The sequence below is a fragment of the Microplitis demolitor genome, chromosome 9 (genome assembly GCF_026212275.2).
Source record: "Microplitis demolitor isolate Queensland-Clemson2020A chromosome 9, iyMicDemo2.1a, whole genome shotgun sequence".
Lineage (NCBI taxonomy): Eukaryota > Metazoa > Arthropoda > Insecta > Hymenoptera > Braconidae > Microplitis > Microplitis demolitor.
The window spans coordinates 15,253,043-15,275,048 of NC_068553.1; the positions used below are offsets into that span (position 1 = coordinate 15,253,043).

Consider the following 22,006-nt stretch of genomic DNA (forward strand, 5'->3'; position numbering starts at 1 on the left):
TCGAATAACACAGAAATGTGTTACACTACAGATTTTCTAATCATTTAACATAAAAATTCAGTTAAAATAAAATAACACAAACGGTTTGTGTTGAATCAACAGATTTCTGTGTTGAAAATCACACAAAAAATTTAACCAAATAATTTTTTAACACAAATACACAAAATTTCTAACTTTGTAGAGTTAAATAAATGTGGAGTTAAAATTGTAAAATAAAAAAAAAATGTAGATCTAGTGAATTAGCAGAAATCCGACGGATAGGTAGGGAGTATATCAGGTTGCTGTTAGGTGTAGCAGAGTAAAAATAAAAATAAAAATAAAAAAAAAAAAAAAAAGAATGAACAAGAGTACGTCGAATGCGAACGGACGTAGACAGACGGGCAGGGGCAAACATAAATTAAGATGGGGGACTGATTATGAGGCCGAGGGCAAGCTATCATTACCTGAGCCATCGTGACCGGTCGACCCTGCAGCCGCTGCTGAACACTCTACTACTCTGCGGGATCTTCGTAATCCTTACATCTCTCATTCTTTTTTTATTCATTTTATTTTCTATTTCTTTGTATACCTCCTCGCTTTTTCCTCCTTCTAACATGAGGCCTCTGTGCCTCGTGCCCATAATTCTGGGGTGGGAAACTGCAAATTATTAGTCCTTTGCATTCGTTTATTAAGCACACAGCTATTGTCTAATTTTACTGTTTATCCTCTCGATAAAAATAAATAAACAATCGTATCAAGCTGTCAGGTCAGTGTTCAAACGAACTTTTATCTCAACTAAACATTTTTTATTTTTTTCTCACTTATACATTTTTTTCAAAATTTTTTTCTTTTTACTCATAACTGAAAGTCTCAAAAAAAAGTTCAACCCCCAAATTTTCAAAATAAAAATTTTTAATTAAAAAAAAAAAAATTTCATCACATATATATGTCATATACTTTCTATACATCTGGAGACACAGCCTTCTTAGATCAGATAAATCTATTCTTGCACGATTATGACTACGTCTATATTTGACACGTCTTATCTGATTAAATGTCATCTGGAATTTCTTCCCAACTCTTAACTTCGATATCTCTATACCCTACGTATACATATACATATATATATGTATATGTCTGTATATAATAAACTATAACCACCTTCACACTTGCTGACGTACGCACTTTCTTCCGGCACATCTCGAATCAAGATGTCGGCAGCTCATAAATTCTTATCTCCATCAAAAAAATTTTTTTACTCATTTCTTATTTATATCACTTATATGTCCACTTGATATCTGTCTCACAATCAGAAAAATTCATTAGATAAATATAAATAATTTAATAAATTCATAAAAATGAAAATGACAAAATTAAAATTAAGAACAAAGAGAATAAAAAATGGACACGAACACGTGTGTAATATGTGACATTATATAAAATTAACCGGCACGCGTCTGTTTATATACTAATGTATAAAGGAGAGTGATAATCTGTAAGAGTGTTATGGATGGAAGAAAATGCATTGACTACCGTGTACCCATTAATACAACGGTTGGATGCTCACGAACCAGTTTACAATCAGTTCATGCGGAAAACTAGACCAAAGATTTAAATATTTACTGACAAAATTTTGTTATACATATTTTTTATATATGTATTTATTAATGCACTGCACTCTCTTGATTATTAATAATAATAATGGTGATAAGCAAACAGGGAGTCGAGAGTAAATAATGATCGATTGCTCTTTAAGAGCTAAAGAGGGAAGAAATCATCAGCTTGTCTGTTTAAATAGCCGTTATGCTCTATCGCTTGTTCAATGAACCTTTTATATATATAATTAGATAATTACGGTGGTATTTAACATATTGATGTTTTCATTATTGGCTTATAAATTTTATTTTCAATAATTTATTAGTCAAATTATTTAAAATTGATGTTTTTGAAAAAAATTTTTTTTCATGATTTTGATATTTAAATCATTGAACGTCCTGGGGGTTCGTTGGAAACGAAATTTTATTTTCTATAATTTTGGGGTCAATAAAAAATTATGTGTGACCAATGGTTTAAAAGATAGAGGTCGTTGAAAATGATAAGGAAAATTAGAAAATTGTTTAAAGAGAACTAGGATGAAATTTTGAAAAAATCGTTTTTTTTTTAATATTTGGATGGTTTATACTTTCAAAAATGACATACTACAATTTCGAGTGCATATTGAATAGTTTTTTTGAGTTAGAGCCATCTGGAGCAGCCACTTATCGGTTCTCGAAAATCCATTTTTCAAAATTGCTGCAGTTATAACTCGAAGACAAATCATCCGATATATTTGATTTGAATTACAGTTTCTTTTATATGTTTCTACATACCACGAACCTCCAGTTTTCCGATCTAATCAAAAATGTAATTTTGCCAGGCCAAAAATCATCAAATTTTCGCGCGAAATTTGAATTTATTTAAAAAATCCCGCCATTTTATTATATTTCAATTTTTTTCTTAACCCGAGGGTCATGGTCTTGTATTCATTATATATCTACAAACATCCTTAAAACATTAAAACATTTCATGCCGTATTCTTTAAAAATATTCCGACAAATCATCTTGTTTTCCGGCGGTCACACTAGTAGTCCTTCAAAAAATTAAAAATTCTTTAAACAATTGTAATTATTTAATTATTGATCTTACGAGATTTTTCATTGATACCAAACTTGTGGGAAATTTAATTTCCAACAAATTTGGTCCTTACAAAAATTCTTCTAAACTCAACCGTTCAAAAATTACAGCTCTTTAACCATTAAAAAAATCATTTCAAACACTACACAGACGATTAATTGGCGGTAACATTTGAACTATCGGCTTTAGAAAATTTTTCAATGAAACCAAAATTGTAGCAAATTAAATTCCCTTTCCAATGGTCATAAACACTTTATATGTATCTCATATATTTACAGAGATACCGTCAATCAATTCTAAAATCAATGCTCGATTCCAATTAATCATTAAAAAAAAAAAGCAGCCAACACTAAAAATAATTATCTGGTAGGCATAAATAAAATAGCAACTAATTGGCATATCATTATAAAAGTATCAGCGTATGAGTCCTCGTCCTCGGCAATAAACATAATGTAAAAGATCTCGTTCTAATATACGCTCTAAATTCACCCTCTCTCTCTCTCCCTCTGTTACTGTCTCACTTTGATTTTTTATTTCCAACCCAGTCGAGTTTTCTTGATTGCGATCATTGATAGATACGACGGCTCGTTTTATATACTCGTTCAAGCTCTGCATGCTGCAAATTCTACATACTCTAGTCTATACTCCTGCTGCTCCTGCTGTTGCTGCTGCTGATATCAAGCAGCAGCTTGCGAGCGTCGTTATACCGCTAGAATCACAACTACGACTTTCTCTGGACCGGTGGCCTCAGGCTCTCTTATCTATTTAATATCTCGTATCAGCTCTAACTCGAATTTAGATTTTTTCATTAGGTACTTTTACCGTCCACTTAATTCTATCCAATGAATAATAAATAATAAATATTTATAAGGTAAACTTTTAATTATTTTTATTTTAAAAATAAAATTATTGTTATTTTTTTTTTTAAACTATTATTTTAATTATGATTGTAATTATAAATATATAGAGTAACACTTAACGTTTTCTCGGGCCGTTATCATACGATCGATTTAGTAACGGTTCTACAAGACTTAATGGTCTTCCAAGGACGCGGACTCTTAGCTTCTCTGTACTGTAGTATGTAATAATACCTGTATTAAATAATTTTAAAAGAAGAAAGACCAGAGAAAATTGGAATACATAAAATTCATTTGTAGATGCAACAGCTTTTTTTTTTTTTTTTTTTTTTTCAGCTGCTGAGATATCAGTTGAGTTAAAAAATCCTTAAGTAATTTTTATTAGCTAATATACTAGATTATTATTATTATTATTATTATTATTATTATTATTATTATTATTATTATTATTATTATTATTATTATTATTATTATTATTGTCTTAGAAGGAGTGCAAATAATGAGTATAGGAAATCTAAGGAGTGGGATAATTATTAGTAAATACGACAAGCGTGTACGCATTTTATTATAGAGGCATGATTGACTTATTTATATATATATTTATTTATTTGTTTTATGATAAACATGATAAAAAAAAGTTTAATGATACTGAAAGCCATGATACTAAAGTTCTTCGACGTCTAATAATTTTTGCATTTTTTTATAAACGAAAAATTATAAAAAAAAAATATTTTGAAAAATTGCACCTATAGTTTTTTAAATTATCTGCATGTGCATATTTTTAGTTTTTGGATTTTTTTTAATATAATCATTGAAATCGAAATTTGAAAATTTTTTGAATCATGAAGTTAGCTGACGTCTACTAAATTTTGAATTTTTAAATAATTGATAAATTAAAAATAAAAAAATATTTTGAAAAATTGCACCTATAGTTTTTTTAATTTCCTACATGTGCATTTTTTTAGTTTTTTTTTTTTTGTTACTTATTCATTGAAAAAAAAAATCCAAAAATTGTTAATTGTCTGTTAACTTTGGATCATAAAGTTTATAGGAATTATTTAGAAAATTTTTTTTAAACACTCGGTCAAAATTTGAATGAAATTATGAATTTCAAATGTAGTTAATAGCTTTGATAAATTTGAAGTCATTAATCTTTAAAGCTTAGGTCAGGATCGAAATTATAAATTTTCGGAAATGATAAAAATTTTGTTATGGAAAAAAAAAAAAATAGTAAAAATGCATCCAAATAAAATTTTTAACGAGTTTGTAGCTTCAATAAATTTGGATATATTTCTAAATTTTGAAATTTCGATTTTTATTTTTCTATAAAATTTAATTAAAAAGAAATTATTTATGATATTTTAAGTTTTCTTAAAAACTGTCATTCGAATCCTGACAAAATTTGAAGCACTAACAGAAAATTCTAAAAAATATTTTTAGATTCATAAATTTTCAAAATTTCTCCCACAACAAATTCAAAATTTTCTATCACTAAATTTTTTTTCTCAAAAACTAAAAAAAAAAAATTTTCTAAACTTGAATATTTTCAGTCACTCCAAAAAAAATTTCGAAACTTTGTTCAAACTAAAACTAAACGTCAAAAATTGCACCAAAAAATTATAAAAAAAAGATCCGAAGAAAAAACAAAAATCGTATGGGATTTTGATTAAAATGATAGGTATGCAGAGTGTAATACCGTTGCAAGAAAGAGAAAGAGAAGCCACACCCTGGTCAACCTAGATCTTAGGCATCGGTTAGCTGCAGACAAAACCATATGCACATGCGAACAAAAGTAAATGCAACATGAAAAGATTCTCCATCCTCCATCTTTTATCCCTTATCGTCCATACCAACCGATCCGAGATCTAACTGACACGTCACGTACCTCGTCACGCATCCTCTCTAAAGCATTCCGACATCAGACCGTATCACTGTCCAAAGCATCCCAATCAATACGGTTTTACTCCATCTCCATCTCCAACTTGGCTCTTACCTCCTAACTCCTAACATTACCTGGATCAGTAAATAAAAAAATCCAATTGCAGCCAACAACTGCAATCGTCTTTTGCCTCGACACTTCCTCATAATTTTACTCCTCCCCTCAAATAAATATTCGGTGACACGAAAAAAATTTTAAATCCCCATCACACGTTTCGATAATTTTCTGTCCTATATCAGCTCTAATATATTTATTATTATATATAATCTAGGTGAGTCGAAATTGTCATGAATATACACATTTATATTTAATAATAATAACAACCAACACAAAGACAAGACAAGACCAGACCAGGAAAAAATATTAAATAAAATAAATGGGTAATGCACAATCAACTTAATAATCTCAACGCTTGAGCATAACAAATTATATGAGAATCTCAATCGCGTAACAAATTACATATATATATATATATATATATATATATATATATTTTTTTTTTTTTTTTTTTTTTGAGCTAAAGGATAACGCTCCGTTATTGCGATTAGATATGTGTAGATGTAATTTAAGTGTGTGCGCATGTGTGCAAAGAAAATGTGGCATAGCAAAGAGGATTATATTGTAAGTGCGATACTTGATGTGTGATATTTGATTACTTGTTTGTTTATTTGTTTATTTATTTGATTAATAAAAATTAAGTATGTGGACTTGGCGTGTGTAGAGCAGGCGTGGTTAGAATTTAAATTTACGCGTTAACTTACGAGATATGAAGGTAAGAGCGAGTGTGTGAGATCGGTGTTTTTTCACTCATTGCGCTAAGGCTGTGGTTGATCATCGGAAACGTGTGGGATGCTGTAACGCAGTCCTAAAACGAATTGCTGGCGATAAAGTCTTTGAGCAAGGATAAACGAGAGTGGAATCTATCCTCGCATTCTCGAGATACGTGGCTACGAGAGATTGTGAGTGTGTGAGTGTGTGAGTGAGTTTAGACGATGGGGAGTAGAGCGAGTTAACTTGTGTTATCTTACATAATCGAGTGTACAGCTACTCGCATTCTCGAGTGTTACGATCGTTATGCTTCTTAATATCTATTACATGTCTTAATAATTGATGTTGGTTATTTTGTTAATCTGCTGGAATTTTTTATAGGAAATTTTGGTAATTACTTTTAGATATAGGATAAGTAAAGAAATTTCTAATAAATTTTTGTGATGTTCTAATTTCCTTTTTTCAAAATTTTGTAAAGTGGTTTCATTAAGGGGGACCACTAGTGTGACCGCCGGAAAAAGATGATTTTTGGGAATTTTTTTAAAGAATACTACTGCATGGAATGTTTTAATGTTTTAAGGATGTTTGTGGATATATCATGAATGCAAGATAAAATTTTTGGACCAAAAAATTCAAAATTCGGGGAGTTATTCACAATCTCCCGCTCAAAAATAAAAGTCCCCGCTGCAGTGATAGCGACCTTCGCAGTACCGGAAATCAAAAAAACCAAAAAGTTCATTAAACTAGAAAGTATTTTCCGTAGCATGACCCTCGGGCTAAGAAAAAAATTGAAATTTAACAAAATGGCGGGTTTTTTTTAAAAAATTCAAATTTCGCGCGAAAATTTGATGATTTTTGGCCTGGCAAAATTACATTTTTGATTCGATCGGAAAACTGGAGGTTCGTGGTATGTAGAATCATATAAAAGAAACGTTAATTCAAATCAAATCGATCGGATGATTTGTCTTCGAGTTATAGATGCAGCAATTTTGAAAAATGGATTTTTGACAACCGATAAGCAGCTTCTTTTCAGATTGCTGTAACTCAAAAAAAGTATTCGAGATGTGCACTAGAAATTATAGTCTTATTTTTAAAGGTAAAGACTATCGAAATATGCGAAAATAAAAATTGATTTTTCAAAATTTTACACTAGTGCTTCGCCTTAAATTCCAAAACTCAAGACGTAAAAAATTTTGGCAATCAAATTTGGTCTAAAAAATTAAATAGAAATTTTTTAATTTTCAATCTCTGCACAAAAAAATTTTACTTGACCCAAGAAATTTTTTACATTTTGAATTGGAAACTAAAATTTTCTTGCGCCAAAAAAATTTTTTTTTTGAGTGGGAAATTTTCAAAATTTGAACTGTCAAAAATTTTGGAAAATATTGTCATATGTCATAGCTCTTATTTAAATATTTTTTGAATGGCGCCAAGACAACTTGAACCGCAGTTGCATAAATAATTTTAAGAAATTAATAAATTTTCAAACTGTTCCCAATTATCAGACTAAAGCCTCCGTCAAAATCATTTATTCCATCTCGTTGTGAAAAAAAATGAAGAAGGCTGATAAGTTGAAAAAGCCTGGAGGCACGGGCCCAATCTTAGTTAACAGTTTGCACTGCTAAAAAACAAAACTCTGACAGATTTCATCACGATCTGACGTAAACAATTTACGAATGTAAATACCTGTTTAATATTATATTGAGTCTGTGGTCCGTGTGAGCCTGAGGTGCGTCTCTCACACCTCAAGCTAGCACATTAAACCCTTATTTAAACTCCATCTACATGATTACCCCCTGTCTACATATATAGCCACCGGTATACCTCACGTCCTGCAAAACATTTCCTCTTTCTCTTCTTCTTCCCCCGCATTTTTTTTATCCATCTTCCAGAAGAGTGAGCAAGGACTAGTTTATAAATGCACTTGACACACATGTCTACATATATATAAATATAAATATAAATATATGTGCATTGCACATATGTTATTATCTATTGTAAGTTCATGGGAGTCTTTATCACTTTTTCATACTTATTTTCACTTTCGTCTTTTGTTCTTTTTGAAATAATAAACAACATTGCAGTTTATGAATGCACATGGGAACTCAGACATTGCGGTCTAGTTCACATCATACTGAATTAACTTACACTGTTTATGTCACTAAATATAATTATGTAATCACCACTTCCAGGTAATTATTAATTATGTAAAAAAGACCCACCTACTTTGGTCATAAATTTTATTTATTTTATCACTTAGTAGACCCAGTAGAGCAAATTATGAAACGAATGACAGAAAAACTTCAATTTTTCACCAAGTCAAGTTGGTTTTACGAAAAATTGTGGGGGTCTGTCACATTCAGTGACGATGCAGTTCATTTTTCATTTTTTTGCCATACTAATTTTTAATTACTCGAAAATTTTGACATTTTAGCATTTATTTGGTATTTTTGACCGACTTTAGTTGAATATGCAATAAAAAAAAAAATTTTAATTTTTCATACAAAGAAATTTTGTGTTAAATTCAACAGAAATCATGTGTTGCAGTCTACACAAATTTTTGTGTTCATTCAAAACATGGCGTTTGTGCTGATCTTTAACACAAATTTTATGTTAAATAATTGAACACAAAATCTGTTATTTTGATAGAAAATTCGTGGAAATTTAACAGAATTTTCGTGTTAAAATTAACTAATAAATATAAGCACATAACCTAACCTACTCAAGTATACTGATCTAACCTTAGTACAACTTTTGTCAATTTAGCAAACAATTAGTCCGATTTTCGGTGATTTTTCTAAAAAACGAAGCTATGAATTATCCTCCCGTAAAATGAGAATAAAAAATCATTGAACCTGATGATAAAAATATTAAAGTTATCTATGATTATATTTAATTGTAAATCAATTATAATCCAAGTTTCCTTGCAGACAATGCTGCTACAATGCTTTGCTTGGTTATATTAATGAAGAAACGCGCGGGAGTGTTTAGCTAAACATCACAAATTTTGTGTTAATTTTCGAATAACACAGAAATATGTTACACTACAGATTTTCGAATCATTTAACATAAAAAATCAGTTAAAATAAAATAACACAAACGGTTTGTGTTGAATCAACGGATTTCTGTGTTAAAAATCACACAAAAAATTTAACCAAATAATTTTTTAATACAAATACATAAAATTTTTAACCACGTATGTGAATTTCAAAAACCTATACTTCTCGAATTTTTTCCTATTTAATCCATAAATTATTTAAGCATTAAGATTTTACTTATATATTAGATTTTCTGACTCAATATCTAATGTCAATTTAATTATATTCACTGTTCAGATTTCGCAATTAAATTTTCATATAATTTACTATTTATATACATATTTATTTAGACGTTTTTGCTTTCATACTAGTTACGTATAAATAAATATGATATAGATTAAAAATATATGTCATCGGAAAAACGCTTGAGTCTGTTACGTTCGGAGTGACGATGCAGTTCGTTTTTTAATTTTTTTCTATTCCAAAGATAAATTGCTCTGAAATTTTAATTTGTCACCACTCATTTCTCATTTTTAATCACTTTAAGTCAAATTATTTATAAAAAAATCGTTTTTAACCCATAAAAAAATAATTTTGCATAAAATAAAAAAAAATAAAATTTTTAGATATTTTTTGCTCAATCGAAATTTAAAAAATTCTTCGATCTCATAATTTAAATAAAAGAAAAAAAAGTCTCTAATGTCTAAATTAAATTCAATACTTGGATTAGAAAATGTAAATTTTATATAATTTATTATAATATATTTTTTTTTGCATCCATACTAATTACGCAGTATAAATAAATATGAAAGTAATGAGTAATATCATTAGATCTTCAGTTACATTTACGATTCACGACACTCGCTATTGCATTGAGTACAAAGTACTATCGGACTGTCTCTAATTTGATGAATCATGACATGCATATATTTTATATTACATATGAATAAATAGATTTTTCAGTTAAATCTAAATTGGACTTACCATCTTGGTTCATACCATGGCCATCATCTACAAAAGAAAAGAAAAAAATATATTTGAATTAAAATTATTTATATTTTGTTGTGATAATTTATAAGTTATAATATAATGTAAGTTTAATATATGAGACTGTATGTTAGGTAGGAAAAATAAAAGGGGTGTAGCTATTTATTATGACAAGTGCAATATATGTCAGAGTCTAAATGTAAAATTGCAGCCATGTTATTTGTAGAGCTGGATCGTTTGTAGAGATGAGGCATAAATATAATCTACTATCTGTTTCCAAGCTCCTAGAATAAAGGGCTAAAAGGGTATGACTTAAATTTTCAAAATACGAAGTTAATGCATAAATTTTGAAAAAATTATTTTGAGATCGTTCAAGTCTGAATTAAAATTTCGACAAAAAAAATGGGACCAAGTTTTATTTTCATTTCGAAATTTAAATCGAGTTTTAAAAAAAACATAAATTTGAACTCAACATTTTTTTTGCAGAATTATGGACAAAAAAATTGTAAAAAATTTTGAAATTCGAATTTCAGTCTCTATTTTGATTTTGAAAAAAATTTTGCTAAATTATTGAGTCCAATAAAATTTTTTGAACCCAGAAAACTGAAGAAATATCAGAACCATCTATTTCAATGAAAATTATTTAATTTTTTAAAATTTCCCGCAAATTTTTATTTTTCTCCAATAAATTTTCTTCAAAATTCTAAAACAATAGTTCACTTTACAATGACCATTTTCAAACAAAAAAAATTACAATTTGTTCCAGCTTCGATTCCATGCCAATTTCCCATTACACTTTAATAAATCAGTGGCACATTTCCTTAAAAATTTTCATGCAACAAAACCTTTAAAAAATCCCTTAACTTCAACAAAATAAATCACGTAAAATAAATTCTGTGTGGTCTGTATCAATAATTAATTCAAATAATAATTATCATGAAATATAATTATTAAGACCCCACGCAGTTCCCATTTGTCCTACAGCTGCTCAACATAGCCCTTTAACAAAAATCAAGCCCAAACAATTGTTACATTTAGTCTTTGTTAAAAAAAAAAAAAAAAAAAAAAAAAAAAAATACTAGTTTGTGTAAATGCGTAAGCTTGTTAACGCAATTGTTAACAAACAAAGATGGCTTTCAAGAGAAACCGTTAACTTGCACTGTAGTTGTAAGTTTGTGTACAATTTTTTTGTTCATCATGATTTTAAATTAAACGAGTAAGTAAAGATAATAACTTGTTTTTATGAGCTTATGATTTGTGTGTGGTCTTAATAAGTAAAGAATCAATTCTTTGTCTATAAGGTGTTGCTCTGATTGACATACGGGATGTTTTATTGCCGTTGATTGTCGCCAGAGGCAATAGTACATAAATCAAGTTTGCCAACGTGGACTAACATACGTCCAGGCCAGTCTGGTGTCGGTATATTATATGCCATACCGGGCGTTCTACAATACCCTGGGGCTAAAGACTTGTTTATAAACTTGGCATCCAGTCGAAAATGCGGACAAGAAGGAGATCAATTACCACACTTAATGTAACTACTCATCTCTTCATTAAACGGATACTCTACTGTACTAGACTGGTACTGGTTTGCTTTTAATCCAGGTTTATTTATTAGCTGACAACGTGTTAATTTTGCTGGGTTATTTATTAGAAAAATAATTTAGATGTTTGGAAGAAATTACAACGTGTAGTTGATCGAATATTTATAGAAAATAAAGAAAATTTTAAATTTCCCGCTAAAAAAATTGAAAATTTAAAAAAAAATGCAAGTCATTGTTTTCGGTCTAATTTTCGAAAACCGAATTTTCAATAGATCTTGAGGTTTTGAGGTTCAGAATTATGTCGGAGTACATGTATGTATGTATGAAGATACTCTAACTTTTAAACGAATGAACTGATTAGGCTTTTTGAAGCGGCTCATTATTAACGACAATTTGAGAAAAATTGAACATAATCTGTACAGTACATTCGGAGATATTTCAAAAAAAAATTTTTTTCAAAAATATTGTATTCGGATGACTTGCAATGTACTCGATGAATTGATCCCACAATTTATTGAGTTCTAGAATTTTATAAACCGCGTCAAATGCCGCCTCAACCATCAAAATCGGTTTATTAGTTCAAGAGAAACCGTTGTCGACAGAATTTCAAAAAAGTGTTTTTTTTTTTTTCTAATAAAATCCAAATCCTTGAACTAATTGATGACATGTTTTTTTAACGTCAGTAGTTAAAAAACCTGCGACAAATGTCACTTTGAATAGCAAAATCTGTTCATTATTTCAAAAGATATTGCTGATATAAAATACAAAAAACAATGATTTACCTCATTATTTTTTTTTATTTTTTATTACTCGAGTTTTGGTAATGGAAGGTGCTATATTAGTATTTTCGAGCTTGAAGAATTCAAAAATGTATTAGCAATAGTATTTTCGAGCTCGAGCTCGAATTTTAGGGTCGGCTCGCAAGGTCAACCATGATACTGAAGTTGGCTGTCTAATAACTTTTGGATTTTTTTCTTACCGATAAATTATAAAAAAAAAAACATTTGCAAAAAATGCACTTGTAGTTTTTAAAATTTCCTACATGTGCATTTTTTCACTTTTTTTTTTTGTAATTTATTTGTTAAAAAAAAAGAAATCCAAAAATTACTAATTGTCTGCTAACTTCAGGATCATAGGTCAGGCAGTTTTCAGATTTTTTATTAACATGCTCTGGTTAAAAACAAATTAACATGAGGTAAAATGGGCCGCCCGTAAAAAACATTTAAGTTTCAATTTAACAATCAATTTTCAAAATATGAAGTCTTAACTTTTAATAAATCTCTAATACTTGAAACAAACTTTTTGTTTTTTGAGCGCTGCAACTTTAATAAATTTATGACAACATAATTGTTTTAGATGGCCCATTTTACCTCTTTGTGTGATTAAAAAAAAAAAATTTAGTAGCCCATTTAACCCTCTCTCTACTGATAATTAAAAAAAAACGGATTCGTAGAAGAAACGTACGTTTTTTCTTAGTCTCCTCATTCATACCTCCAGTGGTGTTCCCATGGCCGTGATGCTGAAGCCCCATAGATTCTTGATGGTGTGAGTGCATAGCAGCCAGTGCACTGTCACCTGGATTGACGGGCACGCCGACTCCTAGATGAAGTCCGCCGTGCTGCGTCGAATGCGGCGGTAACTCCATGCTGATCATAGCCTCCCAAACTTGTGGTTTCTTGGTCTAAAAGTAGTTCCCAGGCCTCCAGCGATGGCCTGATTGTGATTTTGGTCCTCTCTTATTCAAAATAAACCTAAAATTAATAAAAAACCGGCTATTAAAACTCAAATCATTTCACTTCTCTACAAACGCTAAGTACGCGGTTCGAATCCACTTCCGTGCTTTTTATAACTTTTTTTTTTTTTTTCATTAAAAAGTTAAAAGTCATTTCAAAAAAAAAAATAATAGATAATTATAAATATTAATTTAGTTTTTTTTTAATAAAATGTAGAACTAATTAAAAATAAAAATTTGAAATTTTTTTTTTTTTAATTAATTCGCCATGCTAATAGAGTGTTGTAATGATGTAGAAATAAAGTATCAAACACAAATATATGTGATGGATACTTATATAAATTGTGGGATTAAAATAATTCAGTGGTCCGGGAGTAAAATTAACTTTGCCACGCTTTTTATCTCGCCCAAGTAGATAATTTCTTTGTGTTATTTTTATCTCTATAGAACCTCTTACTCTCTGGAGTAGAGTTAATTCTACAATCGGGTTTCTTGGGTGATCTTTTTTGCTTATTGCTGATGAGTTAGGACCCGATGAGTTTCCGAGCACAAGGTGCCGGCTAAGAGAGAGGAGGATTACGTTTATGAGATGAATGAAAGCAAGATGAATGAGCTATAATTTGACTGGTTACTAGCTACCGTTTATTTAAGACTTTTTTTTGTAAACCGGAAACCGATGAACTGGATTCAATATTGAGATCAGGTAATTTTTTTTTTTTATATCTTGGGCAATAGAAATCTGTAAAAAATTTAGTAAATAATTTTTAAAAAAAAGTATGCGGTAAATAATAAAATAAAGTTAATTGGAAATTATTTTCATTGAAAAAAAAATTGAGAGCTATATATATTTTAGTTTTGAATAATTTCATTTGATTTACGATATTGATAAATATATGAGAAATATATGTTTTAGGAGGTTTTTGAAAAAGAAAATTTTTTTTCAATACTATTAATTTCATTTAATATTTAGTCCAAATAAATTATTCGAAAATTACTGCGGCTAAGAAAATTTTTGAATTAAATAAAGAATTTGAAATTTTTTTTGAAAACTATGACTGTGACTGTAATTAATGATTCGAGAATAAATTTTTTAAGAACCAAAGTTGTAGAAAATTAGAATTCTTACAATAATAATTTGTATAACAAATGTTCTAGAATCAAAAGTTTAAGAAATATAATCATTGGAAGGCTTGAAATTCAAAAATTTAAATAAAAAAACATTAAAATTTTCTATAACTTTGTTCTTGAAGGGAAAAGATTCTAAGATACAGAAAAAAGAGTATAATTTTGTGATTTTTTTTCAGGGTGTTCTTTATAAAAATTTTCAAAATATGTGACATTATTAAGCATCATTTCAAGAATATTCTGATGAATTTTCATAAAAAAATATTGAAAAATGAGCCAGTGGTAGTGGGGAGAGACAAGTCACTTAAAAAACGTCTCCATGCGGTAGACAGCACAACTCATGACTGCTTTCATCTGAAATCAAAAAATCCAAAAGATTTCTTTTGTACATAAGTTTATCTTGAATTTCAACGAAGGATTTTTTTTTTTCAATTACTTATTTTTTAATTAAACAAAAGGAACAATTTTTGGCAAAAATCAGAGTTTTTTGATTGCACCTTTACCAAAAATTAAAAAATCAATATTTTGTTTATTCCTTCGTTCAAATCCATCAAACTTATGTACTAAAGATATCTTTTTGGTTTTTTGAATTCGGATGAAGCAGTCATGAATTATCCTGCCTACCGCATGGGGACTTTTTTAAACTGACTTGTCTCTCCCCACTACCACTGGCTCATTTTTAAATATTTTTCTATGAAAATTTATCAGAATATTCTTGAAATGATGCTTAATAATGTCACATATTTTAAAAATTTTTATAAAGAACACCCTGAAAAAAAAGTCACAAAATTATATTCTTTTTGTATCCTTATCTAAAAAAATTACCCGCCAAGTAACCATAAGTAATCCGTCAAATTACAATAATTTTTATTGATCCAAAAATTCTCAGAAATCAAATTTCCTTCCTATTGACCATAAAAAACCTCGACTTATCTCCAATCCTTACCAAGATCTCTATAAATATTTATAATTCAAACAAACCTCTCTTTTATTTTATTTAAAAATTTCTTATCTTCAATTTTATTTATTAAACTAAAAAAAAAAAATAACAAATATTCAAATCCATTAAAGTTATTGAATAATTCAAATTCAAATTTAAATCTTTTCACTCAAAAATACTATTTACAATTCTCGTGATACGCATGACTGTCTTTCGTGTAGTCTTCACTTCAAAAACGTTTTTTTTCCCCAATAAGAAAAATAAAATAATAAAATACTTCAGATAATTAGAGAGTAGATTTATACACATATTTATATATATATATATATATATATATATATATATATATATATATATATACATATATATCAAAATAATATTATATTGTAGACTAGTTTGAAGAGTTGTTGAAGTTGAAGTAGTTGATGTTTAGGGAAATGTAATGGAAGTAAGAATGTAGTTGAAAATATATATATATATATATATATATATATATATAAGATAAATGTCGGTAAAAGATAGTAAGTTAGATGGGTATAAGTGAAAACGATCGGTTAAGACCCCCTCTGGCTTACTTGTTATAAGGATAAAAGTTGTCTTGGGTTGTTTAAGTGGGTGAGTAAGCGAATATAAGGGAGTAAGTGAAATAGAATGAATGTTGTAGTATATATAAATATAAGTATCTGTTGTAACAAACGTAAGGATGGTCTGGTTGTATTGGTAGTATAGGTATGAGTATATATATATATATAATGTAGGGCTTATATTAGCAAAGAAGCGAGGTTGGATTCGCGAACACCGTGGGAGTCCAGCTGGTAGAGACTAAAGAGCATACAGCAACCATTTACTGGCTGTACGCATCGCTCAACAATTGTTTATGACTACTGAACGCTAAGCATTTTGTGCTAACTACCCCCGAGATATAACCCTTTGCCTGAAAACGAGCCTACTTTCTTGTGGGAAAGTTAAATCTTTTAGTTTATTTATATATATCGAAATCTATTTTACAAACGAAAATGACGATAATAATAACAATTACCGAGTATTTACTTTTTAAAGACTATAGAGTACGAGGCCACCCAAGGGTAATTTGCGGGTTATTTTTATTTGCTGTTTAGAGTTTAATAAAATATTTAGAAGGTGTTAAAGTATTTTTAGCTGTGAAGGTGAGGAAAAAAGTTTTGAATTCCTCAGGCTGTAACTTGGTTTTAAATTATGGTATTGTGATGAAAAAAAATTATTTTTAAGCTTTAGATCTTCAGTTTAAGATCCTGCAAGTAGATTTCATGGAAAATTTATTTAGTAGTCATAAATTATAAAAAAAAAATAAAATTTCAAAATTTTGAGTTTTAATTTTTTCACTCGTAAAAATCAATACTAAAAATATATATAAATATCTTATTGTTTTAAACAGTAATTAAAAGTGTATTCATATTTTTTTTGAAGTATTTGAATATTTTACTCAGGGGTAAATTCCGTTTTAAAAATTAATTTATCAACAGTTATTTATTTTCATCTATATGTTATACTATAATTATATATAAATATATGTATCATATCAAAATTGATTAAATATAAAGTCTCGTTTGTGTATTGGGTCTGTTACCATATTAATTAATTACAATACACTGTAAAAAATTAAGAGTAAATTATGAGTGTGAATGTAGCAGACATCAGACAAATTTAAAATTATAAATAATAAAAAAAATAATATTTACAAAAAATGCACTTATTAATTTCGAAATTTTTTAAATGCGCATTTTTTTAAAATTTTATTTTATTAATTATTTGCTCTATTTTTTAATAATTTTAAATTAACCTAATGTCTGCTACATTGATGAAAGTAAAATTAGCAAGCATACGAAATGAAAAAAATTTTTTTAACAGATACATAATGAAAAAAAAATATTTCTAAAAAAATGCACATGTCAGAAACTTCATAAACTATACGTGTAATTTTTCAAAATATTTATTTTTTTGTTAAAAAGAATCCAAAAATTTTCAAATGTCTGCTAACTTCATTGCAATGCTACATTCACACTCATAGTAAATTCAAAGTGATTTAAATTCAAAATTACGTCTTCACTCAATATTCCGGAATTTTTAAAAAAATCCTTTCGTACACCAAATAAATAAGGAGTTTGATTTTTTACCAGAGTGATTTTGAATCAATCTGCGCATTTTATTTAAATTCGCATTCACTTCAGTTCGGAGTTTTAATATTAAAATAAATTCCCTGGCGAAGTGGGAGGAATTTCGGATTTAATTCGCAATCACTCTAAAAATTTTGACAGTCTAGCATGTTATTAATTTACTCATTAATATTTCAAAGGCTACTAATAAGTATTTTTCATAAAATTTCTGTAAAAACAAATTTTACTAAAATTTTTAGTAAAAAATTTGAATCTATTTTTTGACTTTCATATATATATGTATTTATAACAATAAACCAGTAGCATACTTTGGATTCAATACAGCCTCGCGCTTGATTCTCTTGATCTGAAGGTAATGACGGTACTCAGAACTTAACAAGGCGTGACAATGTGCATCGGGCAAACTATACCCACTCAGTACTCTATAGGCTACTGTGCACTCTAATATACATAATGCATAATCCTTTATATATATACATATATATGTATAAATGTATACGTAACTAGACACGTCAGACATATTTTCTAAACAACACTAAAATGAGTTTGTGTAAAAAGTATAAAATCCAAACAGAAGATGCCAAAGAACTAAGGAACTGAACAAAACTACCATAATTTAAACCCAAGAAAACTTGATAGTCAATACATTATGTAACTCTTCGGTTCATAAACTAACCATTTCATATTATTATATATTTTATTTACGTTCAATGCTAAAAATATTTCAGTCTCTATTTGCTAATATATTTTAATTTTATGTTTTCTGAAATATTTTTCAAGGATGACTTGACATCGATCAACTTATTTTATATATATTCAATAGATGAATTCAAATTTTAAATATTTTTCCCACGTTAAATAACGAAAGAATTTTCTTTATAGCAAAAATATTTTCAGCTATTTTGATTTAGTAAATAAATTATTTTATTTAAGTAGAAAAACTAGAGTCTAGATATATTTGAACGATTAATTTTAAAAAACTGCTCCCTCTGTTCTGTCTAATTAGAGGGGATAAAAACTTTGGGTTGTGTATTTATAATATATATGTTAATAAACAAGTGTTTGAGGTAAAAAAGGACTCGGGTCATTAAAAGTTAAGAATTGCACCTGTGGTCGTGGCACGCGCCGTCTGTGAAGCTACAAAATACAAATACACTAATCCTCTGAATACAACACAAGAGAACTCAGTGTCTAGAGAGGAAAAGATGAATACTCGGGTCTGGTGTCCTGGGAGTCTGTTATATTATGCGGTGAGAGTGCTTGGAATATAATAACGGGCCTACAGTTTAATATATAATAGTAAAATACAGTGTAATGTGTATTGAGTGTAGAATGACTTTCTCTCTCCCCTGGCCTTCCGTTTAAAACTAGTGCGATTGGCACGCGGACAACACCTGGACAACTTCTATTCATTCTTTCTTATTTTATCATATATATAGATATATCTTATAATACCATCAGTTGTAAATAAAATAAAATTTTAATTCTTTAAAAATATTTTTATCAGAAAAATTTTGATAATTTTTTAAATTTATTTATTAGTCTTAAGTTCACTTATACATTTTTTAAAATTACATTTATATATATAATTATTGGAAAATAATAATAATAATAATAATAATACTTTATCGTTGAAAAATTTTATTTTTCAAACTTGTGATTAATTTAAATTTAAAAATGAGTAAAATTATTTTTTGTTCCTGTTAAGAAGGACCACTAGTGTGACCGCCGGAAAACAAGATGATTTTTCGGAATTTTTTTTAAGAATACTACTGCATGGAATATTTTAATGTTTTAAGGATGTTTGTGGATATATAATGAATGCGAGATAAAATTTTTGGACCAAAAAATTCAAAATTCCGCGAGTTATTCACAATCTCCCGCTCAAAAAAAAAGTCCCCGCTGCAGTGATAGCGACCTTCGCAGTACCGGAAATCAAAAAACCAAAAAGTTTATTAAACTAGAAGGTATTTCCCATACCATGACCCTCAAGCTAAGAAAAAAATTGAAATTTAACAAAATGGCGGGATTTTAAAAAAAAAATTCAAATTTCGCGCGGAAACTTGATGATTTTTGGCCTAGCAAAATTACATTTTTGGTTCAATCGGAAAACTTGAGATTCATGGTATGTAGAAACATATATAAAAGACACTGCAATTCGAATCAAATATATCGGATGATTTGTCCGAGTTATAACTGCAGCAATTTTGAAAAATGTATTTTTGTGAATCGATGAGCGGCTGCTCTATGCAGAACTATGCAGAAAAAATTGATTTTTCAAAATTTCACACTAGTGGTCCCTCTTAATGTCGAAAACTACTGTTAGTTTACATATTTTGTCATTTTTATCTTTACCTCAAATATATTGATACTATAGTATACTAATATTCGGACATTAAGGGAAAAATACTAAATCTATATTTTTTAAACTGATTCAAAATTGGATTAAAAAAATTAACCGTAGTATTGAAAAAAAAATTTTTTATTCTGAGTTACAATTACAATTATAATTACAATTACACTTGAATATCAATAGACTTAAAAAGTAATAAATAAAAATAAAGAATAAAATAAATTAGTCTCGTCATAATTAACGAAAAGGTTCCCAAAGAAAAAAAAATGAAACAGTTATCTATAGAATTGAAGAAATCACCGATTATATTCACCTGATCGGAACAAATCGTTGCTATCCGCGCCTGGATTATCTGCTAAATAAAATGAATTTGCAGGTATACTCTCGTCTCAGTTCTCAATTCACAATTTAATTCTAAACTCCAGGCTCTGTAGACTCCAGACTCTTGATTCTAGACTGTAGTGAGCGATGTAGTTTACCGTTAGTGTGCGGGCGGGTCTTGATATTATAGCTATTTCTATAAATATATACCCATATCCCGCTAAAAAATTCAATAACCATTTTACTACAATTATAATAACATATAATCCATAATAACAACCAATCAACTATGTCAAGATAATGACCAACAATTCATATTTGCTGTTTTCATTTTATGATACTCCCTTTAAATTTGTTTTTTTTTTCTTTATAAAATTCATTCCCATTAATTTTTTTTCTTCTATTTCTTTCATTCATTACCAACATTTCAAATAATTTGTAATAAATAATAATTATGTGTTCTATTAAAAAAAAATTCAATTTTTTAATTTTCGAACTTCAAACTTTTTTTTTTTTTACAATTATTGATGTTTGTTTTTGATTAATTGGAATGACAAATTATTGAACAAGAAAAAATACACAATTAGAAATTTTGTATGTGTGTTAAAAACTTATTTGGTTAAATTTTTTGTGTGATTTTCAACACAGAAATCTGTTAATTTAACAAAAACCGTTTGTGTTATTTTATTTTAACTGATTTTTTATGTTAAATGATTAGAAAATCTTTAATGTAACACATTTCTGCGTTATTCGAAAATTAACACTAAATTTGTGTTGTTTAGCTAAACACTCCCGCGCGTTTCTTCATTACTATAACCAAGCAAAGCATTGTAGCAGCATTGTCTGCAAGGAAACTTGGATTATAATTGATTTACAATTAAATATAATCATAGATAACTTTAATATTTTTATCATCAGGTTCAATGATTTTTTATTCTCATTTTACGGGAGGATAATTCATAGCTTCGTTTTTTATAAAAATCACCGAAAATCGGACTAATTGTTTGCTAAATTGAAAAAAGTTGTACTAAGGTTAGATCAGTATACTTGAGTAGGTTAGGTTATGTGCTTATATTTATTAGTTAATTTTAACACGAAAATTCTGTTAAATTTCTACAAATTTTCTGTCAAAGTAACAGATTTTGTGTTAAATTATTTACCATAAAATTTGTGTTAAAGATTAGCACAAATGCTATGTTTTGAATGAACACAAAAATTTGCGTAGACTGCAACATACGATTTCTGTTGAATTTAACACAAAATTTCTAATTATGCATAGACCTTCTTTAATTCAAATTTTTTAATAATTAATTTAATTAAAATTTTTGCTCCGATATTTGTTGCAGAAAATAAACTCAAAAATGATTTGTTTCAATCCCTTTCTCACATGTTCGCATAAATAATCTTTATAAAAAGTAAAGATCCAAAGTGCCTTTGTGCATTATAACGATCTCAAACGTGATAACAGCCCACACGGAAGGATATCAACCTGCTTCGCCTAGAATTTCTCGCACTTTCACGACATCTTAACGCACACACTCTGCATACACAAATCAATTCCCACAAAGTACAACCACAAAGCTCTTAACTCTAATCG

At 28.4% G+C, this 22,006-nt stretch overlaps 1 protein-coding gene across 3 annotated transcripts in view; it reads right to left on the bottom strand.

Moving 5' to 3' along the window:
- The window catches only part of LOC103571554 (paired box protein Pax-8), a 99,737-nt gene that overhangs the window by 68,201 nt on the left and 9,530 nt on the right, over positions 1 to 22,006 (bottom strand). For 2 of the 3 annotated variants that reach the window (XM_053741789.1, XM_053741791.1), the window contains exons 2-3: positions 13,250 to 13,536; positions 10,239 to 10,265 (exon numbers count right to left, since the gene is read on the bottom strand). In XM_053741789.1, coding sequence (XP_053597764.1) covers positions 10,239 to 10,265; positions 13,250 to 13,439 — 217 coding nt within the window. In that variant the 5' untranslated portion in view covers positions 13,440 to 13,536. The remainder of the gene's footprint in view (positions 1 to 10,238; positions 10,266 to 13,249; positions 13,537 to 22,006) is intronic. The other variant, XM_053741790.1, reaches the window with a different exon arrangement.